Source organism: Balaenoptera acutorostrata, chromosome 2, assembly GCF_949987535.1.
Source record: "Balaenoptera acutorostrata chromosome 2, mBalAcu1.1, whole genome shotgun sequence".
In the NCBI taxonomy this organism is placed as follows: Eukaryota; Metazoa; Chordata; class Mammalia; order Artiodactyla; family Balaenopteridae; genus Balaenoptera; species Balaenoptera acutorostrata.
In genome coordinates, this window is record NC_080065.1 from 29998979 (window position 1) to 30014066 (window position 15088).

At 38.9% G+C, this 15088-nt stretch overlaps 1 protein-coding gene across 3 annotated transcripts in view; it reads right to left on the reverse strand.

Annotated features, from left to right (window-relative positions):
- The window catches only part of ZFR (zinc finger RNA binding protein), a 78913-nt gene extending 64474 nt beyond the window's left edge, over positions 1-14439 (reverse strand). The window contains exons 1-2 of one of the 3 annotated variants that reach the window (XM_057540260.1): positions 14303-14439; positions 13909-14008 (exon numbers count right to left, since the gene is read on the reverse strand). In XM_057540260.1, the coding sequence (XP_057396243.1) occupies positions 13909-14008; positions 14303-14339 (137 nt within the window). In that variant the 5' untranslated portion in view covers positions 14340-14439. The remainder of the gene's footprint in view (positions 1-13908; positions 14009-14302) is intronic. The other 2 variants (XM_057540261.1, XM_057540262.1) reach the window with 2 other exon arrangements.
- Positions 14440-15088: the final 649 nt, after the last annotated feature.

A 15088-nucleotide genomic window follows, 5' to 3' on the forward strand; every position in this document is an offset into this window, starting at 1 on the left:
CTATAAAACAAGAAAGATATCATGGGATCCCACAAACAGTGGATTCAAACTCAGGAGACAGATAAAAGCCCAGGTCGGCAGCTATGCAGCAGGCCCAGAAAGGCAGTAAGTTTATGAGACTGAAATCAAAGGAAGGACAGAAGCCTCCAGGAGAAGGATGTCTAGGAAAACAGACGACTGGACAATAAACAGTAGACCAAGAGCCTGGGAAAATTTCATGATATAATCAAGGCACCAAGAAGATTTGGGTGAAAAAAAGGGTAATGAAAGACTTCAGGAAATATAAAACTGCTCAAGAAAAGTCATGATCTCAGTTGAGCAATTAATAGGGTGTAAAAAAGGAAAAATCTGTTTGAACTTGACCCTGCAAAGATTCTCTATTAAGTGATACAGGGTTGTAAAAATGGAATACATGAGGAATTCTAATCATAGAACAGTACTTGGCTCCAGAGTAAATACTATTTACAGTCATAATAATGAAACAGTTTTCTGCTTTAAGGTTTTAGAATCAACCTAAATCACAGAAGATAAACTATGATTACAGAACACAATATAAGTGTCATCACAAGGAAAACGAGAGCTGAGTTGGGGGATGGGATGGAGAAAGAGGGAAAGTAAAGCACAAGGGTTTCAAGATTCTTAGAGAGTACCAAGATACTGTCTACCTTTGATGGAACTAGAATTGGTGTGTATTGTTTGAAGTAACAGAAATAGCCATATCACTGAATCTGGGAGGAGAATTGAGAAGCATGAGAGAGCATGTATGAAATCCTAACCATGACTGTAAGAAATCAAACTATAATGCATAAAGTTGATAAATTAAGACATAAAAAAGCAGCATACTATTTAGTGATATGGAGGTTAGAAATAAAACCAAAATGTGTTAAAGGTGGGGAATTGGGAGGCAGGGAGAAGGAAAATAAGGGACTGTTGTTTTCATTAAGCCCTTCTATACTATTTTCAATTAATTAATGCATTACTCTGAGTAATGAAAGATAAGCAGAAAGATAACAGAATAGAATTCTCAAACTGGCAACTTCAATGACCAACAAACCAACCCCGAATTTAAATACTCCTTTCTAGTTATCCCAACACAACTCTAATATCTACATTTCTGGCCTCAACCCTAATCTATATCCAACTTTAGGCCCATCTTTAAGTGCTTCTGAATTCCTAATATGACCTGGCTTTATACTACACTACTAAATTTATAGTCACTACTGAAATTAAAATAACTTACGTGTACAAATGGCTTGTCCGCATATGCGGCATCCTACACCTCTGTTAGTTTCTATACAACAGTGGTTCTCAAAATGTGATCCAAGGACCGCTGAGGGTCCCTAAGGCCGTTTCAGAGGGCTCAGGAGGTTGGTTCTCCCTTTTCAATTACAGATTGCCTTCATATATTTTAATCCGAACAATTTATTGCAACAGACTAAATGCAGAAGCAGGTATGAGAATCCACCTTGAGATATTAAAAAGATTTGTAAAAATGTTAAACAATGCTTCTCATCTTACTACTTTTTCAGTGATTGGAATATAGTTATTTTTCATAAAGATATTTTTGGTTAGCATGTAGTGGTTTTTTTTTACTATTTTAAAACAATTTAAATATTTTAAAAATTTCTAAAATAGTAAATATTAGTATAATCCACATAAGCAAAAGCTTTTGGGGGTTTTTAATAATCAGAAGTTAGAAGGGTCCCCAAACCAAAAAGTTTGAGAACCACCATTTTATGATACAGAACATTAACTTAGAGTCTGTAATGGTATTCACCATTCATTTTCCTGCTCTTTACTTACTGCCCCTTTAAGCAAAATGTTTCCTTCTATCTTATGACATGGAAACAGTACTTGCTCTCAGGTAAAATGAGCACTGCAAAAGTGGCCAGAGCCCCAAGTCTGCTGCCTACAGCTGTGTAATAGTCTTATCTAGGGCTCCAAATCTCCTCCCAGTTTACCCGGTGTGCTGCTGTACAAATATTATTTTCTAAGTTAGCAGAGACATCAAAGGCATAGGGAAGTAATGGTTTAGAATTTTGGAACTCCCACACAAAACTAACAGAAGGTGAATTAGGAAAAAGCCCACTTCCTCCTTTAAGGGACAACTGTAAGGAAACTTTCCTGTCTCAGCCTTGGCTCCAAGTAAAGGAGAGAAGCCTCTCCTGATAATTCTTAACAACAGGCCAGCACTCCCCTACTTTGGGCTCTGGAATTCACATTAGCTAACCAGGAAAACTAACTACTTGGTTTGGCGTTTATTTACTTATTTATTTTCTTCCAGGTACCACAAAATGCTCATTCCTCTCTAACGCTACCATGTTCCAAAAAAGAGGAGATCTCAATCAAAAATCACAAACAAAACCCATAAGGAAACAAGATACTAGGAGCAAGAGTTTGAAAAAAAAAAAAAAGACTACAAGTATTAGTATTGGATATGAAATATAAAATAAGTACACTTAAAGAAGTAAAGAGACTATGAAAACCAAGACCAAGAACTAAGAGTTCAATCAAAAACAACCAGATGAATTAAAAAACAGAATTTCCAGAAATGAAATACAGTATATAAAAATTATAATCAGAAACTCAGAAAGGCATTACGTAACTGATTAGACATAGCTGGCAAAAAAAAATCTATAAAAATTACTCAGAAGGCACACAAAGAGATGAAAGATATTAAAGAGGTTAAAAGACCAGGAGAAAAAAATAAAAAATGGTAACTTAACAACTCATTGGAGTTGCAAATGAAGAAAAAGGGAGAGAGGAAACATCTAAATAGAATATCTGATATAACAATCCTCAGATCCAGGAGCCCCCAACTAACCCTAAGTAGGATTAAATAAGGAATTCTCACCAATACGCATCTGAGTGAAACTGTAAACACCAAAGAGAGAGAAGCACAAGTAGCTTAACGAAAAAAAATTCCTAGAAACTAAGTGATGACTTCTCAAGAATAAGAAGGGTGAAATGAAGATATTTTGAGATTTAAAAAGAGAGAAAAACCAAAAAAACATTGTTATCAGTAGACCCACATTAAAGGACATTCTCAAAGATTTACTTTAGGAAGAATGAAAATGATCTCAGAGTGAATGAATGTTAAATTAAAAAAAAAAAGTGGTAAATACGACGGCAAATTTAAATACTCACTAGCTATATAAAACAATAATTTTGTTCAACAACGGTTGTGGGGTTAAGAACATCTGAAATATAGTACAACAAAAGCACAAAAATCAGGAGGGGACTGACCAAAGTTAAAACATTTTAAGTCCTGGTATTGTTTAGGAGAGTAAAGGTAATGATTAACTTTAGACTAAGTGAAACATGCTAAATTTCTAGAGGAACCACTATAGGACAAATGCGGAATGTTTCATTTCTGAAAGGCCATGAGGGAAACAAGTCTCAGTCAAGAAAATGTAGGCAGCTCCTGTCACTTACATTATTAAATGTGCTTTTTACCCCCTGGAAAAACATACTTTGTATGTGTTTGTTTCAATTTTGCATAAAATGGTAAAGTAACTGATAAAACTTTTTTTTCTGTCTTTCTCTTGGCACACAAAACACAATTTAACCTTTCCATTAGTCCAAATTTAATGCTCAACATTGTTGGACTTTTCTAGGTCAAATTATGGCATTTTACGTATCTACAAAATCACTGACAAATTTATCTTTACATTTAGTATTTTATAATGTTGAGAATGATGCAAAATTAAACTTTCTCACAGAATCACCCCAAAGACAAACCACCTTTAAATATTCCTTAAACTTGTTATTGTAATGTCATGCTCCCATTAACCTTCACAGTGCTATTAAAACAATAACTTCATCATTGTAGAATTTTAGAAGAAATTTAAATTCAGGCTCTATTTTCTTCTTAAAAACTAGAATAAATAAAATAACTAATCCTACAATTTCTACCAACTCTTTAGATGGGTAGACTACAAGGGAGAGAGGGTGGTTAAATATCATATGAAAACCACTGACAGTTTTCTTGACATCCTTTAACTCTCAACATACCAGGAGAAATATCATTTGGGTCCATTGGACCTCTTACATTTTCTGTATTTTTGAGGTCATTTGACAATTTACATAAGAATAAGGGATAATGAAAATACTATTAGAAAATTTTAAATACAAAGTACAGTAAACCCAAATTTTTATTCCACATATACACAAAATGGACCATGTTCTCTGAACATAACTGCTCATCAACTTTCATGCATGAACATGGAACATGTCCATCCCATAAATGCTAATTCCACATTTCAAATATTTCTCTAATGAGTTCTAACTCACCATTACTTTTGGTTCATCTTCCTGCATTTGAATTGTCAAAATGCAATGCTTAAAAAAGTTTTGAAATGTTTTATGGCTCATATTTTGTTGAAGAGAGATGGTCATTTACTTTGCTCCATAACTGTAAAACACTGTCAGTGTTTTTGCTTTGGAATGATCTAAAGAATCTTTTAATTTCTACACCATCTATTTCCTTCCAACTACCTTTGTATACATATCTGCCTTAAGCATCTGTCCACTAAAGAACCGTATCGAGTAAATTTTGGTTCACAAACATCACAAAACATGAAAGATTTCTGCCACATATACTTTTAGTAAAATGGGATGTTCTGGAACTTGTCACAGAATATTACATAATGAAGTCCTTCCTGTTAACTAGATGAGAATACCTTACTTTCCTTTTTTATCCTTGTATTGTTCACTCACTGATTCTTCAGTTTGAAAAAAATCATCTAGGACATTGTATCTATAGACTCTTAGGCTGAGATTTTGCTTATACAATCAATTTCACCATTATCATTTGTCTAGAGTGGTGCTATTTTTGTATTCATCTTATTTAGCTAAGAGTTGTCAAATATTGTCTTGTGTTAACTTTCTTCTCTTTGCCAGTATGAACAGAGAATGAGTAATTCTGACTCCTCAACTGTGCTGAAGGAAAACTAAAAGCCAACTATTCTTTTTTTTTTTTTAAAAGAAATTCACGTTCTTTTATTTATTTATTTATTTATTTATTTATGACTGTGTTGAGTCTTCGTTTCTGTGCGAGGGCTTTCTCCAGTTGCGGCAAGTGGGGACCACTCTTCATCGCGGTGCGCGGGCCTCTCACCATCGCGGCCTCTCTTGTTGCGGAGCACAGGCTCCAGACGCGCAGGCTCAGCAATTGTGGCTCACGGGCCCAGTTGCTCCGTGGCATGTGGGATCTTCCCAGACGAGGGCTCGAACCCGTGTCCCCTGCATTGGCAGGCAGATTCTCAACCACTGCGCCACCAGGGAAGCCCTAAAAGCCAACTATTAAAGACAGCATCTCTCCTTTCTTTCATACCTTCTTGAAAGACGATGCAATACTTTAGGCAATGCAACATCCTCCAATTATTTCACTATTGTACTATCCTTCTAGGTCAGTGGTCCCCAACCTTTTTGGCACCAGGGACTGGTTTCGTGGAAGACAATTTTTCCACGGATGGGAGAGGGTGGTTCACGCAGTAATGAGAGCAATGGGAGCAGCAGATAAAGCTTCGCTCGCTTGCCCGCCGCTCACCTCCTGCTGTGAGGCCCGGTTCCTAACAGGCCATGGACCAGTACTGGTCCGCGGCCCGGGAGTTGGGGACCCCTGTTCTAGGTGCTTCCAACACCATTTTCCTATTGTATTAGTCTTCTTTTAACATAGTTAGGAATAAGTGATGAGTAAAGAGGAAATAATTCCTAGGATCATGAAATAGCAAAATGTTTCAAGATACAGAAAAATAAGATCACTAAGATTCCATACTCCAAGTCTTAGACTTATAAAAAAAGATCCAGTGGATCCATATGGTAATTAAGATAAAATGAATTTTATTCCATTTTGAAAAATAAGCAAATTGTTTTCTTTGGAAGACCTCTAAGAAAGAAAAAGTCATGCAATGTTAATCCTTGTAAATATTTGTGAACAGAATTACTCAAAAAAGAAACAAACTATTGGGTACAATTAAAGCTAATGGATACCATAAATTAAACCAAAGTGCTCTATAACTTTCTATACTCAAGAAAAACACATCTTTCATTATGTCTCAAACATATTAACATTTCTTCAGAGAAAGGTATAAATATTCACACTGAGATGCCCCCCTTCATGTTAGTTTCTACTGTCAAGTTTTTTTTTTTTGCAAACTTAACTAGCAGCATTTTCAGAATTTTTTGGATTTCATAAATGTGAATAAGGAATTAAGCCTGTACAATAAGATCCCCAAATCCTCTAAATACAGAGCTAGGATAACCAGGTATTCTGAAAGTAATGGAAAGCAAATGAAGGATTTTAAGCAGAAGAGTGTTGGGATTAAATTTACATTTTATAGTGACCATTCTGCTTATAGTAAAAAATGGTTTGGGATGAGTGGGACTGGGGGAGTGAGAGAAGCAATAAAGCCACCTTCATAAATCACATCACTCTTTGCCCTCATCTATATGATTAGTTTTTAAAAGGTTTTCTTACTGTTTTTCGTTTTTCTATCAAGTGTCAGATTTCCTCAAACCTCTTTTCAAGGAAGTTTTCTGCCCATTTAATGCCGACTACCATACCAATGTAATGCACTTTATACAATATATTATCTTTTCCCAGAAATAAAAAATGAATTAAAATTTTTATTTTCATTTAATTGATCTTCAAAAACAGTGCTTCCGAATACTTTAAGCCCATTTAACCTCTAGGACCCTCAAGAATTTATTTGTGGATAAACAACTGTATAGCACAGGGAACTACATTCAATATCCTGGGATAAACCACAATGGAAAAGAATGTGAAAAAGAATGTATACGTGTGTGTAACTGAGCTGCTTTGCTATACAGCAGAAATTCACACAACACTGTAAATCAACTGCACGTCAACTACAGCAACAAAAAATTTTATTTGAATACTAAATTAGACTACAAGACCTATCTTATGCAAAATTTTATGCTTGTCTTTCTGTAGCTCCAAACGATCAGATTCTAGTTTTTCTATACTGGCTGCCCATGAAAATTATACCAAAGATTTTGCTAACTGTATCAATCCTTTATCCAGCCTCTCTAAAGCCCTAACATTGCTGATTACTCCATCTTCTTTTGGTTTTTATGAACACTACATTCTTCCAGCTCTCTGCCCACCCCGACCCTGTCCCAGTATTTGCTTCTTTCTTTGGCCCTACTTTAAACACAGATGTCCCCCAAGTTTGTAACTATGGCTCTGTTCTATTTTTTTTTCCCACTCATTCAAAAAACGTTTACTAAATGTTTGATGTATGACAGGCACTGTACTTTCTCTGGTTTCATCCATGCTCACAGCTATAATGGTGGATCACCACCATATGGATGATATTCGGATTTACACTACGACCCTTATCCCTCTTCTGAGCTCCATTTCCAAATGTCTACTGAATATAATATTAACATCGATGGAGATATATGTATGCAGGGGCTATTCTGAGCACTTTACAAATTTTATCTCATTGAATTCTCAAATCACAGTGGAGACTGTAGAGGCCTCCAGGGATGCTGATAGTGTTGTTTTTTTGATCTGGTGCTGGTTATACAGGTGTGTCCAGCTTATGACACTTCATCAAGCTATATTCTTATTATATGTGCAGTTCTTTTTATATATACCATACTTCGACGGAGAATTTTTTAAAAATTTCAATCATATGAGGTAATTATTAGTATTATCTCTAATTTATAGATGAAGAAACTCAAGTACCAAAGGACTGTTTGCCCAATGTCACATGACAAATAGTAGAGGGATCCTGAATTCAGCTCAGCTAGCCTGACTACAGAACCCACCAACTACCAACCATATCAAGAATTTAATTCAGGTAATTCCCTGGCAGTCCAGTGGTTAGGACTCTGCGCTTTCACTGCCGAGGGCTCGGGTTCAATCCCTGGTCTGGGAACTAATATCCCGCGTGCCATGCAGCGCAGCCTGCGGGGGTGGGGTGGGGGTGGATTTAATTCATTCCTATCTTGGCTCAACGCATTTTGTCTAAAATGACCTTCCCTCTATTTTCAGAATTAAAGACCATGAAGCCTACCTCAAACTCCATAGTCAGAATCCTCCAATTCCCCATTTTAGTATTTTATTAAAACTCAGTTATGATCGCTATCATGGCATAGTTACCTGTAGGTATACCTGCCCCTACCCTCATCCCCCAAGAGTGTAAACTCCTTGAAAGCAGGGACTACGCATACTGTAAGTTGCTCCCTATGAACGTATTTTAATGTATATATTACATGAGGAGACTAATACTAAAACAACAAAAAAAGCCTGGTGTTCTTTGCTTCATTAATTCGCCCTCTGTAAGGACGAATTAAGAGCTGCACTGCACACAGCTTTCACAAAACACTAAGAAATGTTATACTCAGAACAACGACCCTAATTGTGATAGAGTGATGCCAAGGACAATGTTGTTGGCGCACTCCTCACCTTTAATCTCATTCTAGTAATTCTAACATACTTTGTCAATTACTACATTTATAAGCCCAAGGACTGTCTTCTGATTATCCTGATGGTGTACTTCTGAATAATAATTTGGTTGATTTGCTTTTTTTGACAAATACCTCTATTTAAACAGCTACATATTCTAATCCAACTGCCCATAAGCATACATCTATTTCTGGGCTCTCTATTTTAAGCCAATGATCTATTTGTCTATCTCTCTACCAATACCACATTTTCCTGTTTAATAACATCTTTTGGTCCCTGCTAATACAAGACCTTCCTTACGATATCTTACAAGACTGTCATGACTACTTTTGGACAAATACTCTCTTCACTATCAACATGAGAACTCCTTTATCAAGTTACCCCAAAAAGCCTGTTGTGATTTTTACTGCAATTACATTAAACATATAGACTACTTAGGAGAAAATCGATAACTTGATAGTATTGATTTTTTTCACTGTATGAACACAGCCCCCTTCAATTATTTGTCTTCTTTTATGTCCTTTATAGCCTATTGTATATTTTTCTTAAAGTGTTTTGCATATCTCATTAGTTTTATTTCTACTTAATAGATTTTGTGGCTATATAAAAAGGACTTATTTGAAATTTGATAATCTAATTCAACATTGCTGAAACAGGAGTGATCTTAGATCCAGAAAATTTGAACTCATTATTTCTCATATTAGTCTGTTGATTATAATCATGTTGCTTGCAAATAATTAAAAACTTGGAGGTCCCTATTAAATGGACATTGAAACTGAGGCCTCCAATTGATACTCAAGTACCTACTTTTAAAACATTTGAGATTATGAAGCTCTATATATTAAGTGTGCGATAGCCATCAACTAAGGAGAGCTTTTAAAACCCTTTTAGTATTATTATACAAATCTCTATAGAAAACTAGCATTGGTTAAATGCCTATTGAAAATCAAGCACTAGGCTAGGCAGTTTTATATTTAATAACTTCACCTCAAAGCAAGTTAGTTGAGGAAACTGAGTTGTAGAGAGATTAGGTGACTTGCACAAGTGTCTAAAGAGATAGAGTTGAGATTCAAATCCAAAGTCTGACTAGCTCAGGCCCTTTTCATTATATACTGTGAGGCAGGTTATAAAAACACAGTCAAGCATACACCTTAAGCATTCTATACAGGGCTATTCACCCTCATCCTACTCTTAAGGCTATTAATAACACATACAGGATATATCATCATTGTAAAAGCACTAATCCTTTCGGAAAGAAAATTTTCATTATTTCAAATTCATTCATGCAATATGAATCCTAAGATCTCTGATTCAACAATGGAGGAGCTGATATAATTAGCAGTTGCAGTAAATTTTTTTTTTGGTAGAGCCAGTAAATTTCCATCACTAAGATCGGTTTCAAAAACCTGTTCACCTGGTTTTTTCACCATCTCAGTTAGTCATTACTTCTTTCTACCTTACTAGCGTTACTTTTATTCTTTCCTCCAAGATACAATATTCTTAACCCTACATTCAAATAAAAAGCAAAAAAGAGAAGGAGAAAAAGGAAAATTCACTGGCCAATCAACCTACCCAAGTTATCTTAGTGATGTGAAAAGATACTTATCCTTTAGGAACAGATGTCCTAAAGACATCTCAAGAATCACTAGATGAGATGCCTTCTTTTGACTAACAGATGCTTAATTTAAGCTAATGTCCAGACAACAGTCGAAATCCACTTAAACATTTATCATTTAACAACATTTGCTGAGATTCTAAGAATATGGGGGCAATTATTTTGTACCTTTATACAATCATTACTCTATGAAGTTTTTGAACTCAATTAATTCTAGATATTAAAAGGGTAAAAAAAAGTTGCCGAATGATTATTTTAAATAGCTAACTTTATTTAAGGTAGAATAACATTCAGATACCAATGATACACTAAGAGCTATAGATAGAACAAAGAAAATTAGTTTAAGCACAAGCTAAACATTTAGGTTATGCTAGTTAACAGACAAGCGTCTTGAGTAGATAGAGAGGTGACAAGAACGATATGACCAAGGCTTTTCTAAAGAATACGAGAAACTGGCTGTTTAAAACTCTCAAAGAAAAAGTTATGTCCTATTCATAGTGGGATATAATGGAATTACTTTAGTTTATATTACATATACATATTTGTTTATGCCACAAATCCCCTTCAAAAACTGAAGAACTCCTATGAGAACTTCTGTAAAACTGCCAATGAAGGAGACAAAAAAACTGATTTGATCCTATGATACTATTAATTAGAAAGTTTTTTCCACTGAGAATTATCTTTCTCACATTCTTTGCTACCCTAAGTTCTTACAACTGTTGAAATCATTTTTTTCAAGATTTTTTACAAAATTAATGTCTGTCTAAAAGTTTTTAAGTATATCTTCTCAAACAAAAAAGGTACTCTACTGAAGTAGGTACCTATCTAACCAAGTTCCCTTTCTGCCATGAAGCCATTCTTATTTTTTCCTCACGCTTGAGATCTGCCTTGTCCTACATACCCCTAAATTAACATTCTACCAGAAATATATACTTATAAACACAATAATTAATACTTAAAACCTTTCTGATTTTGTCACTGCCAAGGCGAAAAAAGCACATGAAAGGTAAGAAAATGAAGATTACATTTGCAATAGTGGCAAATGGCGCAATAGGTTTATTTACTAGCCTTAAAAAAAATACAGAAAGCAGGAAGAAAAGCAATCAGTAGCTGATGGAACGTGTAGCACAAGGACTGAATAAATGCTTACCACAAAAATATTTAATATGTATTATACAAAAGAAAAACCTGGTTTATCTAAAGGTTATTAGTAGTAGAACTTATAAGAGATCTTTACAACATCTCTTAAAGAACTTTGATACTTAGTATGCCATTATAAATCTCAAATAGTAACAAGCAAAAAGCAAGTCTAAATTTAAAATTAATTTAATCAAATACCTCACATAGTTGTAACCAAGAAAACTAAGAACTGGAATTAAATCTAGACTTAGAATAGTTACTCTCAGTTATCTGTACTCAATGACAGGTGAAGCAACTATTCACATAATCTACAGGTAAATGTTTAAGATCTCCTTGAGTTTACATCCTTCAAAAAATTTTTTTTTTGCAAAGTAAGCCTTGGTCTTCCATGCCTCAAAGTTACATTTTAATGATTTCTAGACAGGAAGAAAGAGGAGCACCATCACTGCATCTTTTGCATATGCTTTTATTATTAATGCTATTTGTTCATCTTCCTTGAACCAAGGTAGTAGCATTACTGGACCTGACTTCTTTCCATTAAAAACAAACAATTCTATATAGTATGTTATATACAAGGACAGAGCATCTTAACAAAGTAATGTCAAAAGACTAGTCGTTTCTCATTAGACACACATATAACAAGCAATTTAATACTTTGGATTGCTGTTACAGTTTACTGAAACTTTATAAGATTCAAAGCCAAAGAAAAACTAGGTACAGAAATTCTGTAATAGCTTTCTATACTGGGATAAAATACATACATGCAAATATTTGATCAAAAAATTATCTTTAAATTGGCATTTCCTCCCCTCATTTCTATCTATAGGTTTGCATTAGAAAAAATATTTCAAAACTGCCACAAAGAACAAACCCACTACATTTTCAGTAAACAGTTAATCCAACAAATCTATCACTCTGTCCACAGTAACAGAAAAACACTGTGTAAAACAATTAAAACTTAAACGGTTAAATACAGCCTTGTGTAGGACACACAGTACTTGGTAGCAGTAGATTTATGGCACAGTGCTGATTAGCTATATCTTGTTCCCCAGAAAAAGAAAATGGCTTGATTTTTCTCTCTCTCCACGAAAATTATTTGCTTTTTATTAAAGTGGCTGAGACTCTGTTAGTTGTTTATCACAATTTGTAAGCAAAGAATTTTTAAAAAGTTTGAAAAGCCCCAAGATCGTGCCCCAATAATTTGTCATCTCAGTTCTTTTTCTGGAAATAAGCTTCAAGGTAAAAGAGACTTGTAAAAAAATGCCCCATGCGTTCAACGCATTTGACAATTAGTAGAATATTAATTTCATCAATAAAACACATTTATACATTTTAACATCTCTTAAAAATCAATGGGGTCTTAAGCACTGAGTCATATTTTAACTGGTAGTGATTTTTTTAGTGATACATAAAATAATGATACCCTTCCTTTACAATAAATGGTATCTTATAATTCCATGAAATATGGCAACTCTGTTCCTCAGAATTACAAGTTTTAACCGAAAATGATAGCCCAATTTTACAGATGAGGAAAATGAAAGACCAAATAAGAGATGTCCCCAACGTCATTAAAATCCGGAGCAAAAAAGACTGGAACCCAGGTCTTCTGGTTCCCAGTGATGTCCTTTCCATTAGACAACCTGCCGCCTGAAGTGAATGAGGTGAGAAAACTACCTGGGTTTATTAAGCAATAGCTAATTTACCTAGTACACAGATATCTAATATAATCTCTCTCTCTATAAAAAGCTGATCACTTAGGAGCCCTGAACGCTTATGGCCTGAGTCTAAAGAGACTGTCTCAGACTGACTCAAAAGTGACAACAGCAGAATCTAGTGTTTTTCTTTCTTTTGATAAGATATATAACGAACTACAGAAACTTCAGAAATTAGAGCTTCCCTTAAGAGATTTCATAGGGTGCATTTCACTAACTCGGTACCTCACTTGCACTTTTCATTTCCCTGGAGGGGAAAAACCCGCCAAGGGAAATTACTGGCCCACCTGGAGCCTAAACGCAACAGCTAGAACAAAGCTGTGGACTCATTTATCAGCACTAGAAACTTCGCACATCTCTTCCAGTCTACCAGCTACACAATTTACAGGTGGTTGGTGTGTTTACCTCTCTCCTTGCAGGGAGAACTAAAGAAACCAAACGAATGCGATGACACCCACAGTCTGTTTGTGGGGATCGGGTGGAGGGCCAGGGGAGACCACGAGACGCAGGAGAAGGCACCCGAGAAAACAACACGTTATCTGGGCTCGGGGGTGCCCGGGCGGCGGCGCGACTCCGCACTCCCCGAAAGGTGTCCTCGCCCACCGTCTCCTTCCCCAAGTGGGAGGGGGGTCGGAGGTGGAGACCGGCCCGGCGGGGGCGGGGACCGGAGGCACCGCAGGGGCCGCGGCCTCGGCTCCCTCCCTCCCAGCCCGGCGGGGGTGGCGGCTCAGCTCCGAGGCCGCGGGAGGCCATTTTAGCTGCGGGGCCGCCGAAGGCCCGGGAGGCCCTCCGCGGCCCCCCGCCTCACCGTCTCCCGCTCCCGCCCCCACCGGGGCCGCTGTCCGCCCCGGGCCGGGCGAGGCCGCGGGGCTCGGCCTGCCGCCGGCCGGCGCTCGGGGGGGGGGGCGCGGGGGGGCGGCGGGCGTGTGGGCGTCGTGTCGGCGGGATCCGGGCGGAGGGGCGAGCAGGGGAAGAGGAGAGAGAGGGCGGGGAGCCGTTACCTATACTGGGCCGCAGCCGCCGCCGCCGCCGCCCCGCTGTGGGTGAATCCAAAGTAGTTGCCGGTCGCCATTTTGGCATCTTCCCCCAGCCGGCTGGGCACTGCGGCGGGCACGGAGAGTCGGGTCCCATGGCGGGAGGAGAGGCGCGGAGGGGCAGAGACGCCGAGGGAGGGAAGGGGAGAGAGAGAGAGAGAGGCGCCGTGAGAAGCTGCCCTCGCCGGGCCGGGCCGCGGCCGCGCCGCCTCCCCCTCCCGCCTCGCACTCACTCACTCGCACGCCCCGGTGGCGGCCGCCGCCTCCTCCCCAGGGCCTGCCCCAACCCCCCGCGCCTCCCCGCCGCCCCGGGCCGGGGAAGGGGCCACGCGGGGACCCCGACGGGGCACATTATACTCACCATAGGTGAAAGAAACTACAGGGCATATGGGAATCATGGGCTCGGGCTGCTGCTGCTGAACTCTGAACTCTCACCCGCTGCCTCCCTCCTCTGCCCCGCTCCTCCTCAGCGGAGAACAGACCGCCGCCTCCCACCGCACTGCGCAGGCGCTCCCGCGCTCGGCACCCTGGGAGCTGTAGTCCCGCCGCCTTCGCGGCTCCGACGGGCGCGTGCCGGGCCTCGGCCGAGGCGGGCCTGGGGCGCCCTCCGGAGAGGGCGGGCTTGGTCTCCTCCGCTGTGGTGGCGAAGGCGAGCCGAGCCGCGCCGGCCGGGAGAGGGAATCGGGGAGAGTGACCCGAGAGAGTGACGTCTGCCAGCCTTTTCTTCTTACTTTTCACTTCTTTCACTTTGGCGTGTGCATTTGTTCTCTCCCTTTCGCCCTTCTCCACTGTGCACTTTTCACCAGGACTCGAGCTGGACTAATTTGGATTTTTCCTTATTTCTCGCATTCCCGCTTCTTGTCCTTAGCCTTTAAAGTGGAGAAGGAAAGACGGGAAGAAGAGAAAGAGAAAAAGAACGGCAGGTGTGCTATTGCGTTGGATACCACTTCCGAGCACTTCTCTTCTGGTCCCTTCTCCCACCCGCACCCACCCCTTGATTCCTACAGCGTGTATGGAGCCCTCACAAAGCGCCAGGCCCTCTTCTGGGTGCTGGAGATAGAGCAGTGAGCAAAACAAAGTCCCTGTTCACACGGAATTTACTTTCTGGGAAAGGGGAGAGTGGGCGGCGGGAGGTTCCGACAATAGC